General features: G+C 40.3%; 2 protein-coding genes across 2 annotated transcripts; both read left to right on the top strand.

Moving 5' to 3' along the window:
* Positions 1–734: 734 nt before the first annotated feature.
* On the top strand, positions 735–6,644 carry LOC311499150 (visual system homeobox 2-like; the record flags this gene model as incomplete). Its single annotated transcript, XM_084560023.1, has 5 exons — positions 735–1,164; positions 1,737–1,821; positions 2,415–2,538; positions 4,446–4,626; positions 5,384–6,644. The coding sequence occupies 5 exons, from the start codon at positions 735–737 to the stop codon at positions 5,713–5,715; spliced, it is 1,152 nt and encodes a 383-aa protein (XP_084416149.1). The 3' UTR covers positions 5,716–6,644.
* A 691-nt stretch (positions 6,645–7,335) lies between these two features.
* On the top strand, positions 7,336–19,274 carry acss1 (acyl-CoA synthetase short chain family member 1; the record flags this gene model as incomplete). Its single annotated transcript, XM_084560437.1, has 14 exons — positions 7,336–7,968; positions 8,199–8,295; positions 8,370–8,569; positions 9,676–9,851; positions 10,159–10,311; positions 10,644–10,791; positions 12,143–12,280; positions 13,293–13,385; positions 16,963–17,075; positions 17,534–17,660; positions 18,154–18,281; positions 18,735–18,798; positions 18,891–19,012; positions 19,098–19,274. Exons 1-14 carry the CDS (start codon positions 7,653–7,655, stop codon positions 19,272–19,274), a joined length of 2,052 nt encoding a protein of 683 aa, XP_084416563.1. The 5' UTR covers positions 7,336–7,652.
* Positions 19,275–19,755: the final 481 nt, after the last annotated feature.

Below are 19,755 nucleotides of genomic sequence, written 5' to 3'. Positions count from 1 at the left end.
TATTGCTTTAAATAGTGATTTATTTATTTATTAGTTAAACAGGTCGTTGTTCACGACTTGACTTTAACAGTGTTTGAATGCAAACTAAATTGAGTTTCTTCAACTTGGGGCATTTGTTCGGCTAATCAAATCTACTTGACATGAAGAGTTACAGTGAAATAAGCTCTTTATTCCCCAACTGGTTTCACTTTTAAAAATAATTTCAGAAGATGTACTGTCTCCCTTTTCTCTGTTTTTAAGAATCACAACAAAAACTGTCACGAGAACGTTTTCCAAATGATTGTCTCTAAGTGAGTGTTGCCCATGAACTGTGGTATCAAACTAATAATCGGCCTTTTCCAAAGCCACAAAACAAAAACATAAAGGTTTTCTATAGAAAAGAAATACGTGATGCAGCAGGATGTAGTAGGTCCACCATCAACAGCTGAAAGAGAATAAGAGGCTGAGACATGAAAATCCCAACATATCCTCAAAAATGTCCCCACAAAACTGTAAATATTCGGTTATTTTGTCACATTTAATTGTCATCTCCATCAGCAAAAGCACCACGGAGCTGTCACAAACTTTAGCATGCAGTCATTCCCCTCTTGTGATTGGCTGCCGCCTGTTGCCTGTTGGATTAAAAAGCGCAGCAGAGGAGAAGAGCAGAGATAAAGAAAGAGCATCATCACTGCACCAGGGACCCGAGCTTTTTTTTTGAGAGAGAGAGAACAGAAAACAAAAAGTGCGCCGTCATGACAGGGAAGGAGGGAGTTGTTCTTTCAGACACCGAGAATAAACAGAAATCAGCCTCACAAACCGGTGTGAACCACGGGGGATCCCTGCAGCCGCCTGCAGTCTGGAAGATGGCCCCCACTGTGCAGCGGCGCACCGGCTTTGGGATCCAGGAGCTGCTCGGCCTCAACAAGGAGCCGCCGGCCGTGCCGAGGCGGCCGCTGGAGGCTCTGCCGCACAGGGCGCACGCCCTGGCCGCCAGGTCGGCCCTCGCACACGGTGGGCTCGGAGTCGGCATGGGTTTACTGGGACCGGAGGGAATACACTCGTTTTACAGTCAGCCTGCCTTTCTGGAGGTGCTGTCAGAGGCGCAAAATATGCACCTGCAGCCGCTGCACAGGACAGTGCACATGGACTCACAGATGGATGCACAACACTCAGCCAGCTCCGGTGAGTCTCTGTTACCTGTCACTTTAATAACTTCATTCATTTTGTTGTCGAACGACAATATTTTAACCAACAATATATGTAATGATGTTACTCATATTTGTTGCTGCTGTATTCGTTCAGTGTGAATTTGAAAGAAAGCAGGAATAATTGTTTAACAGAAAAGTGCAAGTGACTGATTAAAAGTAAAATCTGAATTGAGCAAAGCGGGTTAGAAGTGGTACTTAAAAATGCAAAAGTGAATTAGTATCAATAGGATATGCATTTATATATTTATATAAAGTGCATTGAAGATGATTATTTGTTTTTAATGTCGCCTACACAATTTGGTATTATAATTTTGGAAAATCTGTGCACAACGATAAATAGATTGGAGACAGTTAATATCAAGTCACAATTCTGAGAACAGTTTTGTTCTTGTTTTATATATTTATTATAATCATTCATTATTATTATTTTATTTTTCCTTAATTTACGTATTTCCTAACATTCACTGATAATATTTAACAGATAATTATTGGAAATCTACGTCTGTATGAAAATATATTAAATAGTTCACGGATGTTTCCTCACAGACTCTGATGACTTGAGCTCCGGCGATCACAAATTCTCCAAATCATCGATGAGCCAGAGCAAGAAAAGGAAGAAAAGACGACACAGGTAAAACACAAATGACAAAAAAAGGAAAAAAGAAAAAAAACCAACAACAACAACAAGAAAATGGAGAGAAAATGATTCCTGTTTGTCATATGTTAGGCCTCATGATACTACCACAGCTTGTATATTAGATTTTGATGTATCAACCTAGAATATATGAAAAACGGATTGCTGTTTTTACAGAATAAATCATTGCTACTTTTTTTTTAATTATAACGAATATGTGAAAAACAATTCTCTGTGAGACACAGAAAAAACAACTCACCTGTCAGTAATATAACACCATTTATTGTGTCTGTATAGCAGCTTGTAAAGTGTTATGGTTTTAAATGGAAGAAAATAACCTTTTACCAAGTGTTTTATAGCTTGGCCTCATCTTGAATTTTTGAATAAATTATGAATTGTAAATAAATCTGAGTCATTTTAATGTAATAAAAACAAAATTGCATTTAGAATTTTAGGCCGAGATTTAAAATAAAAAAAAGGAAAGCAATGAGTTGGAGTAAGGCAAACTAGGCAGATATGACTGAAATGTAGTGTTTAAAAAATGGGATTTTCAAAACAATGGTATAATGTGTCTTCTTTTATTTCTGCAGAACCATTTTCACGTCCTATCAGCTGGAGGAGCTGGAGAAAGCTTTCAATGAGGCTCACTATCCAGATGTGTACGCCAGAGAAATGCTCTCCATGAAGACTGAGCTTCCAGAGGACCGAATACAGGTGTGTGTTCATGCGTTCATGTGTGGATGCAGGAACGTAGAGGACCCGTGCTCTGTTCAGTTTTTAATCCTGGGGATGCTTCCATCACTATCTTCTTAAACATCTAGTCTAGACACATCTTTTAGATATGTCCTGCATGAACATCACTCTCAGTCACAGACACTTTCAGATAAAAATACATAAAGAGTCACCAGCTCCATCATCATCCTCACACATTAGCAGCCAATTCACCCTCACACTGTAATTAGTTAATAGTGGAGAACTTATCACATCTTTCCCTGGGAGAGGCAGCCATGAAATGAAATGATAACTACATAGAAATTAATTAGCAGAGGTCAGTGGCTGAGCAGAGGGTCGCGCCCGGCTGCTATGAGCATTTTAATTTCCCGTGATATTTGAGCGCCTGTCCCCCATCGACTGGGGCCTGGAAATTAACTTATTTTTCAATCAGCCTCTTTGCCCCCCGGGTCACCTCTCACAGGAAGCAAAGTCACACACGCTGTCATGCACACTCACACTGTTGCTGTCAAAAAGCATGATTGCTCATCCGGGGCCCATCTTTTTTATGAGATGGAGGTTATCGTCAGATCTACCTGAATGGCTTTCCAGGCCTGGCTTTGATCGTTTTTAATTCCAGGTCTGAAAACCCCCCTCATGTACACACACACTCACACGCACACATTCTCTGTAATCTCATCGGCCATTTTAGGATGCTCATATTTCTCTCTGTTCTCCTCATCCATATTCACAAGCGTGCTGAGACTATTACAATGTCTGGCATAGTGGAAATCAATTTAGGCACTTGAGGAGCAGGAGCAGAACAACACACATGCACACACACATCTGAGAGGAGATAACATATTCTACATGTGAAGCAACAAATGAAAAAAATAGATATTAAAAACTGAATTCCAGCACTTGTGTACAACACTTACATTTGAGTCTATAATGAAACCATGAAACACTCAATTTTGGTAAAGACTAATGTAAAAGATGTCTCAGGATCAGTCCCTTTTAAGCCTCCAGTAGATATCATTATTCCTCCGATATTTACATCCTGGTCCACGAAATGGAAATTTCCTGCCTTCATACTATAGATTGAGTATGAAAAGTTAGAGAAGCTGTAACATGTGGTCAAATGAAAGAGGGCCTTTATATAGGACTTGAATCATATTAAATATCCTCTAATCAAGTATTTAAAAGACTTAAAACTAGTCTTTGCATCTTTGTTTTCCACAAAAAAATATATAGTTTATCAGATTTAATCCACTTCTTCTCTCAAAAATACACAGATCAGCCATAACATATATGACCACTGTTATAAGTTTCCCAGTGTTCTGTTGGGAAACATTTGGACCTGGCATTCATGTGGATGTTACTTAGACATGTACCACCCACCGAGACCAGACCAGGCCCCCCCACCCCATAGCAATGACACTCCTTGATGGCAGCAGCCATCCCCAGCAGGATGCAGCCTGACACAGACACACACACAAAAACACTTTAGGAAATACTCAAAAAAACTGACCTGGCCTCCAAATTCACTAGGCCCCAAACTGATCTGTGGGATGATCCACAGAGGCCCCTCCCCTCAACCCATAGGACCCCAAGGCCCCAACTAACAACAGAAGGCCCATGTCCATTCTCTGATGAGTCACAACTGTTTTGGAAGCACAAGGGAGACCTGAACAATATTAGGAAGGTGGTTAAACTACTTACTCAAGATCTCCTGAAAAGTCTTCTCTTGTGCATTGACTATTGAAAAGTCATGCTCCGTTTTTGCTGTCTTTGCATGGTGAAGTAGGAATTTAAGTCATGTTTCGTTCCAGGCAGAATAAATCTGACCCCAAACTATAGATCATTTAATAGATTCCTTGGAGTAATCTTTACGACTTTAATCTCCTCAGGTGTGGTTCCAGAACCGCAGGGCCAAGTGGAGGAAAAGGGAGAAGTGTTGGGGTCGCAGCAGTGTGATGGCGGAGTATGGCCTGTATGGAGCCATGGTCCGTCACTCCATCCCGCTGCCGGACTCAATCCTCAAGTCAGCCAAGGACGGCATCACAGACTCTTATGCTCCGTGGTTACTGGGTAAGAGTTTTTAAATTGGTTAACGTCTGTTTTCACAGAAGCGCAAAAAACTAAATGTCTGCTGTGAGAGCTGAAGGTTTATTCTATCTTTTTCTCTACAGTCATAGCTAATAATAGCTCTTCCTCACACACTATCACACCATAATAGTTGGAAATGAAACATTAAGTGTCTTGAAACTCAGATACCAATACATATACTGGAACATTTTGTATAGAAGCAATTAAATCTGCTATCTGTAAACTACCTGCTCAATTAGTTGAACTCTTCTTTCACAAGTCATGCAATGGTCTAAACTATAAAAGCTATCTAAGCTATCATCTGGCTGAAATGGAGAAATTGATCATTTACCCATATTTTCGTAGCATAATTGTGGGTCCAAAGAAAGTCCTAGAGCTAAATATTACTCTCCTGTTGCCTGATTGTGTTGGAGAGCTGAGATGAAGCTGTATTCTGAGCCTGACTCCCATCAGGAGCCAATAAGGGCATCAATAAAAGGTGGAAGTCAATACAGTGATAATTCTACTCCATCAGGGCAGATTAGACTAAATCTGCTCTCTCGCCTCATGTCAATTGATTAGTGCGAATCAATTAGGTAACTCTAATTGAAAAAGTGGTCCTATTCACCAATCTATTCCCTCCGTCTTCAGCTTCTGTCACTCTCCTTTTTAATGTCAAACACCTCAGTTTATAGCAGATGAACTAAATTAATTGAAACAAAAGAAAACTCTGAATAACATTCTGTCCTTTTCCATCCAGGTATGCACAAGAAATCAGTTGAAACATCTCCAGGAAAAGTCAGCAGCCTTACACCACCCCCACCACCCCCACCACCACTGCCAACACCTGCACAGGAGAAAACAGTGGACAACGTGTTGGAGGAAGAGAAGCAGAATCAATGCAAAGACTCTAATTCGCCTATTTCCAGAGACGAACTGAGAGAGAACAGTATCGCTGCGCTGCGAGCGAAGGCGCAGGAGCACAGCGCTAAGATGCTCGGGACAGCTCCTGACAGAACGAACAGCCACACGACGCACAAAGAGGAGGAGATGACAGAGCAGGAAACAGCAGAGGAGGAAAAGTGTAACTGAAACTGGCTTCAGGATATGGACTGATGGTGATTCATCTGAGTTGGTGAACATTTCTCAGAGGCAGAAGTCTTGTTTTATTGGTTGAATTAAACCTCCTTGTGGTGGCGTCTAAAAACTGCTGAACTATATTACGTATATCACACCTTCTCTGAGGCTTACCTGTCAGGTTACTGATTGAGGTTCATTAACTCAACCAATTATATTATTTCTGCCTCTTAGAGCTTAGTAATATGTGTATAGCTAACCAAAACTCTACAATACATGTCTCCTTCTGTGAGAGAGTGAATGAGGCCTAAGCACAGAAGTGTTTCCCTAACACTGATGATATGGAGCTGCATTAGAACATATTTATTTTCTTCAACTTACAGGTTATGTGACATGGCAGCTTTTTAAAAGAACATTTTATCATGGATATCTGGAGCAGAAGAAACTGGATTCAAGCATCTTGAGTGAGAGACTTTTTCAGGTGCTAATCAGGAGCTTATTTTGACCTCTGACCTCCCTGTTGATGACAGACTCCAGACTGTTGGTACCAAATCCTGTGCAAAGGTTATAATGTTCAAATAATTGTGATGTACATGTAAAATGTTATCTGTTTGTCTCTGTATAAATGTGGCTGTAGTCTGATTAAAATATACTGATGTTTAAGATCTCTCTTTATTCAAATGTTTTTCTTACGATTGTTGCAAGAGTTTGACACAAAATTAATTTTCTGAAGAATAAGATTTATTTTATTCCAATAATACCTGATTTAAAGATGAGATCAGGGCAAAGGACACCGAACAGGTATTTTTAGTAATTGCTCCACAGGGCTACTTACAGGAAAAAATACAGCTCATGCTGCACAGAACCTGCAAATAAAAGGCCAAAAGCAGCTTAAAGAAGACAGATACTCTAAAATTATAGAGAAGAGAAGCAAATCTATACTGGTGACACATAACATATTGCCTACATATTAATATATTTGATCCTATATTCCTCTTAGCTATGTGGAGTAGTTTATTGTCTCTCAGTTTATTGTTTTGTGACACTTTATACTGTACACAGCGTGAGTCTGTGTTTTGTAGATGCATTCAGGTACGAGTTGTGAAATGCCAGGACTACATGCCACACACATTTCTGGGGAGATTAAAACAAGCTGTTGTTGTTTTAGAATTACGCCACATAGGCAAATCCAGGCATTTTAATACAAGTAGCCCATCAACTACAAATCCAGATGTTTGACCTTGGAATAGCCAGCTGTAAATGTGTTCTGTCCAGGCACTACAAAAGAATCACACTGACATCCTCTCTCCATGAAGAGCCAATGGTATATATATATATATATATATATATATATATTGAGCTTTTCAGCTATAAAACATGTCTTTTAATGCAGGATTGTGGCGTATATTGTACAATGACGAGAAGTAAAACAGAATTAAAAATAATATTGTGTATCGTAAAACATTAAAACAAGAGTTGCTCGATGATTTGAAACTAACAAAAATAAATACTGAGATGAATAAATTAGACCTATACTTATTTGCATATTCTTTTTTTGAAACGAGGAAGTAGGAATACGTTGCAAGATTTTATTTTAAATATTGTGAGGGGAAAGGTTCAAAGCAGAAAGGAGATTGTTTTATATATCTATCTATCTATATATTTTTTTTCAAAAAGTCTGAAGCGGGCTAAAGATTAGGTGCGCACTTTGCACGAACGCAAAGGTTTTCTTTCGCAGCACGCAGTTGCAGCAGACTTTGCAAGAAAGAAAGTGTCGGCACATTGTTAGTAACCGCCCTTTAACGCAACCCCTCTCAAGCCCTTCCTCTCTGGAGTTTCCAAGTTTTCCTCACAGAAGTTGTGCAGGGTAATTTCCGAAATAGTATAACGGTCTGATCGGGAAATGGTTTTCAATTACACTACGGACGGCACTGAGGACCTTCACTGAGATTATGTGGCTGCCTTGCGGATGCACCTCGAAGTACATCGCTACTTCCTTTTGTCGTCGCGTGTTTACTTCTTCATATTTCCATGTTTTGGGTCGAAGGAGATGCAACACGGCGGCGTTCATGCCCGAGGCAGCGGGCTTTGAAGGAGTCTCGGGCCGCTCGACGCTGCAGGAGTTTTCCGTCTCCAACAGCGAGAGCTTCTGGGCCGCTGTGGCGCGCCAGAGACTGAGCTGGATCACTCCTTTCCACACGGTACAGGACTGTGACCTGAGCCGAGGCAGGATAAAGTGGTTCGAGGGAGGAAAGCTGAATGTTTCTGGTGAGATTATGTTAACCCAGATTATTGTAGAATACGTCCAGTTCATTAAAATAAAGAGATAGATAAAGTAGCAGACGTGGTACGCTTCCTTTTTATTTTTTTGAGAAACACTTTTCCAAAGACAGCGAAGGCATCACCATATCTATACAAATAATACCCTGAACGCACCATCTGGTTATAAATGAAGCACATAACATTTACCATCTCTCTGTCTTAATGGGCGCATACAGTGAACTGCCTGGACCGCCATGTACACACCTGTCCTGAGAGGGTGGCCCTGATCTGGGAGAGGGATGAAAGGGGGTCAGAGGTCAAGTTCACCTACAGGTTAGTAAATGGTGCAGTGTTTATTGACATTACTTCCTCTTCAGTTTGTCAAGTTCAGTTGTATGTTTTTGCAGAGAGTTACTGGAGATGACTTGTCGCCTTGGCAACCTGTTACGGCGGCACGGCGTGAAGAAGGGGGACTGCGTCACCATTTACATGCCCACTTGCCCTCTGGCTGTGGCGTCCATGTTGGCCTGTGCCCGTATCGGTGCCGCCCACAACGTGGTGTTCGCAGGCTTCAGTGCAGACGCCCTTGCAGAGCGAATCAGAGACGGTGAGACTGACTAACACAAAGTTTCACCTGTCAATATTTATATATCAACAACAGCGAGTGTACATCATCTTTCAGCTATTTTAACAAATGAGTTAGGCAATAACATGCCCTTTAACATCAATATGTGAGTAATGGGTCTGATTTGTTTCTGATAGAGCTGTCAACTGTGTTTTCATTTTGGAGGCTGTGGTTTGTAGAACCATTGAACTGCATTGTGTTTCTATTATTTTGACAGGTGTTTAATTTTGCATAGTTTAACCGCACCACAAACTACATCCTCCCGCATGATCATACAGTTGAATTATCACATTTCTTACATTGTTTCCTCATACAACTGAACATTATAACAGTCATGAAGAGAAATTTATTGTGGGGCTGTTATATTAAAATTCATTAGTTTTCACTACTGTACCTAATGAACTGACACGTGAGTGTGTGCATACTGTGTGTTGCAAATACTTTCATCCGAGGGTTACAGGCTGAGTCAACAATGTTTTATCTCGTTCAGCAATAAAGACTTAACAGACAGTTACTTAAATTAAAATCTTTCAGATTGCCTCTTCTTCCCAGCACAAGAATCAACATACATTTGCAGACACACAAACATAATTGTATGTCTGCAGAATATGCTCATAGTGAGCTGTCAGACATTATTGTTGTAGTTTCCACTTGTTCTGAGTCACACAAGTGATTAAGGTACCACACATGGAAAAACAAACGAATGTTTCTGGAAACACTGCAGGTGATGGCTATTTGTGTGTTTTTCGCAATGAATGTCATATTAAAAAGACTTAGACTTAGATAAACTTTATTCATCCATAAGGGAAATTGCTTGGAAGCTGGTGACCTGCTGCCACTCTTTCAGGCGCCCAGGTTCTTTCAAAAAAGTAAAAAAAAAAAGTAGCTGTTAGTTTAAAAGTATAAATCTGGGCAGCTTTAATTGTGAGCATTAGCTCTAGCATTACATTCATCCATTCATTCATCAAAATCCAACACAGGTAACTTTTATCTCTCTTATATAGTGTTTCAATTTAAATTGATTATTAAGGCAAGACAGAAATGATAGAAACAGTTCATCTTTTTAACATTTTCCATCACATTTGTAGCTCAGTCCACCACCGTCATCACCGTGAACCAGGGTGTCAGGGGCGGTAAGGTCACGGAGCTGAAGAAGACCGTGGACACGGCGGTGGAGAGCTGTCCAAAAGTGCAGCAGGTGTTTGTTGCTATGAGAACAGAGAATCCGGTCACCATGACAGCCAGGGACATCGCCATGGAGGAGGTAAGAGAGCCGAGAGCCAATCAGAACTTAATTAAAATCCTCATTCAAACTGTAGCGGGTCATTTTGGTGGTTTCGCTTGTTGAAAAATCAACTGATGTCCGTTAATGTTGACTTGATAAACTAGTCAGTCAATCAATTCATCTTTTACTTTGAGAACTTTAACAGTTAGTGTCTCTTTTTACGCCTTTAAAAGTATACACTATACGTGTGGCATATCTATGTGAAACTAGAATAAGCGATAGGAAAGCGATAGTTTGTGCATTCCTAGTTTCAGGATTGTCATGATTGTGTCGTTGTGTTGTGCAGGAGATGCTAAAGGAGGATGTGGTGTGCGAGCCAGCCGCCATGAACAGCGAGGACGTCTTGTTCCTGCTTTACACTTCAGGCAGCACAGGGAAGCCCAAAGGCCTCGTCCACACTCAGGCTGGATACCTGCTGTATGCTGCACTCACACACAGGGTAAAGGGCAATGACTGTAATCATACTGCACAACTGACGTTTTCATTTTCTTATCACTGGTGTTGTGTGCCAGCAAAGGCCATAATGTTATCCATAATCCAGCGTGTGACCATCTGCAGGGGAGAGATTACAGTGGGAGTTTTGTTAAAACAATGCTCCAGTTTTTTGCATGATGCATTTGTGTAGAGCAGTAAGTTCAGAATGTGTTTATAGCTCCATACATATAAAGCCTAAAGTGTATAAAATACTGTTAATCAGTTTAAGCATATAACCCTTTTCTTCTAGATAGTTTGAGTTCTTTTAATGTGATCAGTCTTCCCTCTCACCACCAGTATGTCTTCAGCTACCATGACGGAGACGTGTTCGGGTGTGTGGCAGATATTGGCTGGATAACGGGACACAGTTACAGTGTCTATGGGCCCCTGGCCAACGGGGGGACTACTGTTCTGTTTGAGAGCACTCCTATTTACCCTGACCCAGGTATGAGAATATTAACATGTTTAAAGATTCCTCATTTCCAAATATTCAGTTACAAAATCATCAAAGCATCACAGTGATCACATGAAATGTGTTATTAATTTCTAAATGTTAAGGTGAAAATTGTATTTGATGGAAAAGCTGAAAGACTAAAGAGCTATTTGAATTAATAACCGGACAATCCTAAGAACTATGTGAGACATCCTGTCTCTCTTTTATTTGGAAAAAGAAAGGTTAACATCAGACTGGTTGACAAATTCTTCACAGAGTTTCTTCAAATTTGGCACGAACATCCACTTGGACTCAAGGATGAAGTGTTTAGAATCTGTTGTCAAAGGTCTCTGCGAACTCACTTAAAGATCCAGCCAGTTGGACGTGGCTGTTCCGATGACTGTCGCTTTGTTTAGCCATTGAAATTCTGAACACATCGACATGCTGGTTCAGTCTGTAGCTTCAAAGCAAAGGAGAGCATGTGGAAAGAAAACTATCTACAACCCAGTATCTGGTGTGTCTGTTGTTTGATTCTTCTTTCGGAGAGACAAGTTTCGAATGGTCACTTTTTATGAGAGCCCCAGAAGAGTTGTTGACTTTTACCAATTATGTGACCATGGTTTCCAAGAGTTTATATGGCGACACCTGGGACTAGGTACTGGTTCATGGAGTTGCTCCTTTGTCACCTACAGTTACCTGCAGGTGTAGGTTTACAGAAAAGCTATCAAAAGGAAACAAAACTGTGTCTGCGCTCCAAATTGTTGAAGAGCATCTTTCAGTTTAGTCTGGGTGTGCATTGGATAGGCCCTTTAACTCAATTTTGCAGGAATGGTAAGGAGTTAAGTCACCATGTCTAATTACAACACACGTTTGCACAAACGATAAAAGTGAGTGACTGATTATATTTTATACCCCAAAGGTCAAAGTCCATCTTCAGAGTGACATAAAGTTCTTGTAGTAAATCTTGTGATAAAGTCCTTCAAAGTTTTTACTACATCCATATATTATATGAGTCTGGATAGGCATGGGAGTAAACTCCAGACTGACACAAATCAGTGATTCTAGTTAATATAAAAATGTGAAACATGTGCTGACACATCCCTTCTCAGTGTTAATGTCTTTTGCCACATGCTATGTATGTTTGTCTCTCTGTCCATGAATAACTGTTTGCAGTTGAACGTACCTTCCACGCTATAATTAGCAACTTTGTACACAAAGGATGAGGACCACAGTCGTCATGGGGCTGCACTCTCACCTTATTGTTGTCAAGGGTAAACAACGGCAATGATAAGAACTGGAAGCCCTCAGAAGTTGAACTCTTAATATCTATATAAATAATATAAACATGCTTTCTTATTCACAGGAAGATACTGGGACATGGTTGAGAGACTTAAGATCAACCAGTTTTATGGGGCCCCCACAGCAATCCGTCTGCTGCTCAAGTACGGAGACCAGTGGGTGAACAAATACGATCGCTCCTCCCTCAAAACCCTCGGCTCTGGTATGTGAAACGTGATGCTCAGTAGTAGCCTTTTGCAGTGTGCGGAGTAATGTGGAGTGATGGCCTGTTCTGCTTTTTAGTTAACATGTTCCAGCAACATTCCAACAAGCTACACAAGCAATCAAGCCATCATAGGTGTGCAACTACGCAGTTTAACAATATTATCTGTACTTAATTTGGGCGCCCAAAAAAATGTGAACTTCCAAGTTCAATTTCAATCCACTCTGTGTATGTGCAGCTTTTAAAGCAATAGGTGGTACTGTAGATGGAAACGGACTATATGCCACAAGGACATAGATGCTGGGTCAGAAAGCAGGCCAGTGAAATCTCCACAGACCCCTCACACCTTGGTCACAATCTGTTTAGACTCCTCCCCTCAGGCCGGCGTTACAGAGCACTGTACGCCAAAACCACCCGCCACAAAGATAGTTTCTTCCCCCGGGCTGTCGCTCTGATGAACTCTGAGAGTGTGAGACCATTTACATGAATAATAACAATAACTCTGCACTATTGTAAATGCACACTGTACAAACCCCTGGATCGGTATATACTGTATCTTCCCTTATCCTCTATTTTATGTGTACAAATTGAGATTATTATTTTTTTCACTTATTTAAGTTCTGTGTGTTTCTGAACAAGAGAGCACAAGTTACATACTTGGCCAATAAAGCTGCTTCTGATTCTGATTCTGACATTTCTTTCTATACTCATACAGTTATTTAAAAATACAGTATGTAATACAGTACAGTATGTCTTGTGCTAAAGAGTGTGTCCTTTCCTCTAAGGACACACGTGTTACTCTTAAAGTCAAACCGTTCTGGTATGTCAACATACCTCAAGCCCCAGCAAGAAGAACACAAGCATTCAGTGAAACATGAAGTTATAACACATTCAAACACATTACATTTAAACCTCCTTACCCAAGGAAAAGTGTTTTTATGAATACTCTCATCTTTGTGACTACAACACATAAGAACATCATACATTTTATGCTGCCCTTGTCTATCTGCAGTGGGGGAGCCGATCAACACTGAGGCGTGGGAGTGGTACCGCAGAGTGGTCGGAGAGGGACGCTGTCCTGTGGTGGACACCTGGTGGCAAACTGGTAATTACTCTAAGAATACAGTGAAGTGTGGGATGTATTTTAAAACAATATCAAAGTATCAGTTGATTACAGGAATGAATTTACACATTAGATCATAGAGGAATGGAGCCACAGTGTCCTTTTCCAAGAATAATGAGCATTAGTAGAAGCCCAATCCCGGACTCCATTGTCACTCATTTAAACAGAATGAAAAACAAAAGGCATGTACATTTGAATATCAGGCTACATGTGCAGCAAAAGTAAAGATTTGTAATCCATTTGCTTCCAATTTGAAACAACCAAAATAAAACTTACTTATTAGTTTTACAGTCTTTTGGGCCACAGACAGTTCCAGTTGCTACCCACACAAAGACTAAGATTAGGACTCTTTTATTTGACCCTTTGTGTATTGACACACTGGGAGTTACTTATGGCTTCCAGCATCTCCCCACAGATATTGCAAAAAAAAACAAAAAAAAAACACAGTATAGGAAAAATAAAATAAGACAAAAGCTAAAATGTACAATTTGAATAAAATATGTAAATTAAAAATAATGTAAAACCTGACACGTAATATGTGAGGACATTGTTTCTCTACAAATTGCACAAGGTCTTTTGTAACTGATCATATGAAAAAGCTGTAACCAGAGCATTAAAATCAATTCATTGTATTCAGTGTTAAACACTTAAGGTGCATGAGCTCAGTGCAAAATTTAAAAGTAATCCAATTTTGGATTTTCATGTTCGCATTGTTGTCTGAGTGGATCATTTCTTCAGTATATATCATGTTTGTGAACGTCTTCTATCAAACATTCAGTGTGTACTATACATGAGGCTACAGTCTGTCGCACACCTGCAGGGGTGCAGATGCGATGTCAGGATTGGGGGGGACACAAAAGTGTTTTAGTTTTTTTTTTAACTCATGCCATGCCACCATAAATCACAACTACGTAGAGGCTTGCCATATCATTCAAAAAGTACTGCACATTTCAAATAATTTAGGTTGTTTTTATTGGGGGGGGATTAATGTTTTTCAGAAATTTTGGGGGACATGTCCCACCTGTCCCCCCCGGGATCACCCATGCACACCTGCATTCTTTGTTAAATCAACCATTTATTCGTCAGCTTTTGTGCTCAGTGTGTGAATTTGTTTCTCTCAAACTTTGAGTCTGAAAGCACTAGTTCAGTCAGTTGTTGGCACATTCACAATCCCGCCACACTATGGGAAGTTGGTCTCATGAACCCTCCCTTGAGCACAGCCACGTCTGCAAGCTCTAAAACAGTTCATCTTAAAGGGGTGAGCAGTCGGGCTCATTCCATCTGGCAATAACATTGTTACATAAGGAGTATGAGCTTATGTGTGTGTGTGTGTGCACCATAAACACACAATATTATAGCTTGTGGGTGTGTACACATGCATGAGGGAGAATTTGAATCCCCCCTGGACTCCAGAATCCAGCCAGATGTTAAAAATTATTTCAAGAGCAGCATAAGAAACCAGAGGAATGAACTAATCCACAATGTAGAAACAGAATAATAGCAGCAGTCAATATTAACACCATGCAGAGAAAGTCAGATAGAACAAGTTTCTAACCACTTCCTCTCCATTTTGTCAGTGTGGCAGTTGGATAGGTTTCGTCATCAGGATGCAGATGTTAAGACTGAAGTTGCCAAAAGAGTCTCGTGACAAAATGATCTTAGATCATGGGTCAAGCTGAAATGTACTAATTCTAATAGTTTCTGCCCTGATCAATCATTAGTGACTGCACAGATTACAGCAAAACTGGCCTAAACTGCAGTGGAAAACTGTCCTTCAGCCTTTGATAAGCTCCAAAATAACCACTATGCCTCTACAAATGTAGCTCATGATGGCACATTATGACAACATGTTTGAAATCAGCTGATTTTGCTAATAACATCAATTATGCAAATGAACACGGGACCCTGCTGACACTATGTGTTTCATCCTTGGTCCTTCCAAATTAGATTGAGTAATGAGCAAATGGCGCAAAGCTGTGTTAATTACCATACAAATGGCAAAAGTCTGTAATTAATTGATGATAATTAAACACCAGGGTACCATGAGCTTGAGAATTACAGATACAGATATGACCTAAATATCCTACTTCAGTAAAAAAGGATTATGTTGTTATGTTATTTTCCTGGACCACTGTTTTCAATTAGGACTAAGTGGCATTATTCATAAATGCCATTTGGTTGATCTGGAAGCAAGTAGCCTGTTAAGGGAGAAAAATAGATTTTGATCCGCTGTTGGCATACGGCCTCCTTGTTGAATCATTCAGGAGAGGTGAGAGGATGCAGGAGGACGAGAGATTTAAAAGCGCTGCAGAGTCTATCCGTACAAAGTCTTTGTTTGGACTAAATTTGATGGTATAGCTTAGCTTAACATGATGACCGGAAACAAAGGAAAACAGCTAACCTACAGCAGAATACAAGTTTGGAACTTGACTAGCTGTTTCCAGTCTCTATGCTAAGCTAACTGCCCGTGTGCTGTAGCTTCATATTGGATAGACAGATGTACAAGAGTAGTGTCTCTTTGAAAGCCAGCTAATAATTTTAATATGCCAAATTATTTGTGGGAGGGACTTTCATCCAGAAGTCTCACAGTTACAGTTGATGGAACAGGATGCCAGTTGCTAATGCTATTGTGGGCTCATCTGTTGTGTCCTACTTTGGGCCGGGTCCCCTCTGCTGTTTCCGGTACTGTCGCCACCAACACCACCAGGCGGATTAGTCCCATAGGTCCACGCAGACCTAATTGCATTTACTTAGTATGGCTGTATTTCCTCAATCTATATCTGTAGTGATGAGAAAGGCTTATGATAGATTCACAGAGCGTTATTCAGCTCTGTCACTTACCAACCACTGTTCTCTCCTGTAGTTTTGCCAGTGGTTTAAAAGTAACCAGTGGATTTTCAGTCAATTTGGAACATACATAAACAGGCAGCTTGTCTCGTCTTGTTAGCAACATTAGTGTTAGTTTAAATTCAGACAACTGCTTCCTGCAGCAGTTGAGTTGGTAGCTGTTAACTGAGCGCATTACATTGTTCGAGGTGGGAAAAAAGCAGCAGCGAAGAAATCATCTAGACTTCTGGAGTTAACAGTTAGGAGAGGGATACCAGTAATGGATAAAAGGAATGTAAAACACAATGCCTTAATGTGCCTGAGGGGAAACATATATTGTACAAATCAACAGTGCACCTAGAATGGAGCCTTGAGGAACACCACAATTAAAAAGACCACCATTCATATTTACTGTGTGTCGGTGTGATGTAGCTTAGAAAACAGCACCACATAGCTGCACTTTGTGTCATGTTCAATCCTCACATAGGTACACCTTTCTTCCTGCTGTAAATACTCCTAGATGTGTGTTCTTCCACAGCTGAAAACCGTCCCTAAATTCAGTTTTTAAGGTTGTTGAGTTTGAACAGTTGCAAAAAACAAACAAACAAAAACTGTATTAAACATTATTAGAATTTGCCTTTAAGTAGTATTTATTGTTGTTGCAAAACCAACCATGGAACAATATTATCCTTTTGTGAAAGTGCACTTGCCTTGTTTTGCTGTGTGTTCACAGAGACAGGTGGCATCTGCATCGCCCCAAGGCCATCAGACCCAGATGCAGAGATTGTCCCAGGAATGGCTATGAGACCCTTTTTTGGCATTAAGCCAGTGCTCATGGACTCTGAGGTGTGGTGCTTGTGTGTGCGTGTGTGTAGCGTGCCATCCCTGTGAATGCTGAATGGCTGAAAGCAGCCTGGAGGAGAGGGTCAGATTAGGATTATAAAATAATCACCAGCTGTGTCACTTTTGATACCCACCCTGCTCCCACCCGTCAGACCCACTCTATGTGTGCCAAACTCCCTATTAAAAAGCTGTTGCACCATTTTGTTGCTTTTGAGGTTGCTTTTGCAATGCACAATCTGTGCAGACAGTTGGAGTGGTGTCTCTGAGCTCTGGTGTCTCTTTTACTCCTTTGCAACCAAAACACACAAAATATTTAGAGCTTCAACATTCATAGGGTGTAATGTTGTAGTATTGTCTCTTGTTTGGTCACGTGTTTTTACTGGCACTAAACAGAAGTGAGCCATCATTATGTTTTTTCTGTTTTCTGCATTAACTTTTTGCACCATTTTGGATTTCTTCAGGGCAAAGTACTGACTTCCAACAACACATCTGGAGCTCTGTGTATGGCTCAACCATGGCCTGGAATGGCCAGAACTATTCATAACAACCACCAAAGGTTCATTGAGACCTACTGCCAGCCGTATCCCGGTACAGTATGACGCATTCAGGAACAAGCTGCCTTGGTTTTCACGGTGTTTCTATGTCTCTGTGCGGGTGACAGTGGTGGCTGGAAGCATTTTTGACTGGGGTGTCTGCACTATTCTTGTGAACACACAATGCCTCAGGAATGCCTTGAAGGAATTTCTTTGACCTTCAAATTCTAAGTTAATTTAAAAAAAATCACTGTGATTTCACAAAAAAATGTTTTTGGCCATAACTCAAATATTCATACTAATTATGAAGAATAGAACGAATAAGTTTCACACAGATGTTTAGTGTGAGTCCACCCTTATCACTTCCTCACTCCTGTCCCTCTGGCAATCCACCACAAACTCAGCGATTTTTGCTGATGCTGGCCAAGCTTGCGGTAAACTACAGCTTGACCAGTTGTGGAGGCAAAACACCACAAGGCAGTAATTCTAGTCTCAAATTTTTCAATAAAGAGAAAAACCATCCAGTCTCTAAATGCCTCTTCATGTAGGTTACTTCCTCACTGGTGACGGTGCCTATCGCTCTGTGGAGGGGTACTACCAGATTACTGGTCGTCTTGACGACGTCATTAACGTGAGCGGCCACAGGATTGGCACAGCAGAAATAGAGGATGTTGTGGTAAGGTTAATGATTAATACATTTTAATGTCAAAGGCTCTGGTCAGATGACTAAGTGGATTTACATGCCTTGATTAAGACAGTGTTGAATCTGAGCATTATTAATTACAAGGTTTATGACTGAGGATGACCTTTCTGGTTATCCTGTCCTGGCAACTTGGTAATGTGTAAATTTGGGCTCAGATCATTTTCTTTTGAGTTCATGTTAAACTTAATGGCAATCCATTCACCACCAAATATTTAATTTTGGACCACATGTTCTCAAAAGTTAAATTTTACCAAAACAAAGGAGCAATAAAAAGAAAAAAAAATACCTCTTTAGACTTTGTTGAAGGCATTTCCATTTCATTATCTTTCTGCCCAATGTTCAGCCAAAGATAAATGTGTGTTTTTGAGACATTTCTTCCCATAACTCAATATGTTAAAATGATCCTGGTTGTAATTTCTGTAACAGAATCAGTGTTCAGCCGTGGCTGAATCTGCCGTCATAGGATACACACACAACATCAAAGGAGAAGGTCAGCGACATTCTTTACGGAGTAAATTTGTCCATAATATGTTTTGTTGACAGATTTAGATCTGCTGTTTTTTTTTTCTTTTGCTATATCAGGTGTGTATGCCTTTGTGGTGCTTAAAAAGAATGTCGACGTTCAAGAGGAGGACTTGTGCCGAGAGCTAAACAACATGGTATCAAAGAAAATTGCTAAGTACGCCTGTCCGGACCGCATCCAGGTAATTCTGCCTTGTTGACTGTAGATAGTAAACTGACATTTAAGACTGACTCAGTGTAGTAACTTTTTATTGGTCTTCGTCACAGCTTGTCCAGCGTCTGCCAAAGACACGCTCAGGTAAAATAATGCGGCGGGTGCTGCGTAAAGTCGTGGATTGTGACTTGCACAGCTTGGGTGACCTCAGCACGCTGGATGATCCCGCAACGGTTCAGGAGATTATTCAAGGTCACAGTGAGCTCTTGAGCAAACAACAACAACAATAATGATGATCAGAAAACTGTCACATCTAAAGAGGACTATGAATGTTGTGCTTGCACGTTGCTCTCCATTTTAATTAACTAGACTTGTGCCTAAGTATGAAAACCAATTTTAATGACCAAACACTGTGTTTTTATTGTAGACATGAACACTTTATGAAATCAGGTAGACAACTCTTTGTATGTATAATCCACAGACATAATCCGCTTTTAGTAAGAATTTCTAAAAGCAAAGAACATTGTTTGTTTTTAATAACAAAATTGGGCTACACAGTTGTAATAATCCCACAATGTGATTGTAAACATAATACAATGAACAACTGTAATCTTACATAAATGTACACAAGATTTACAGAAAAGTGTTTTTCTTTCCTGGTTTTTGTTAAGATGGGTGAATTGCCTTTGTTCTCGGAACATTTTGGTTAGTTCCCAACCTACAAGGCCCCTTCAACCATTTTGTCTACAACTGTGCAACTAGGCTTAAAGT

This window comes from Chelon labrosus (genome assembly GCF_963514085.1).
Source record: "Chelon labrosus genome assembly, chromosome: 14".
Lineage (NCBI taxonomy): Eukaryota > Metazoa > Chordata > Actinopteri > Mugiliformes > Mugilidae > Chelon > Chelon labrosus.
Note: the sequence above shows the minus strand (reverse complement) of the source record. Positions and strands in the feature narration are given on the sequence as shown.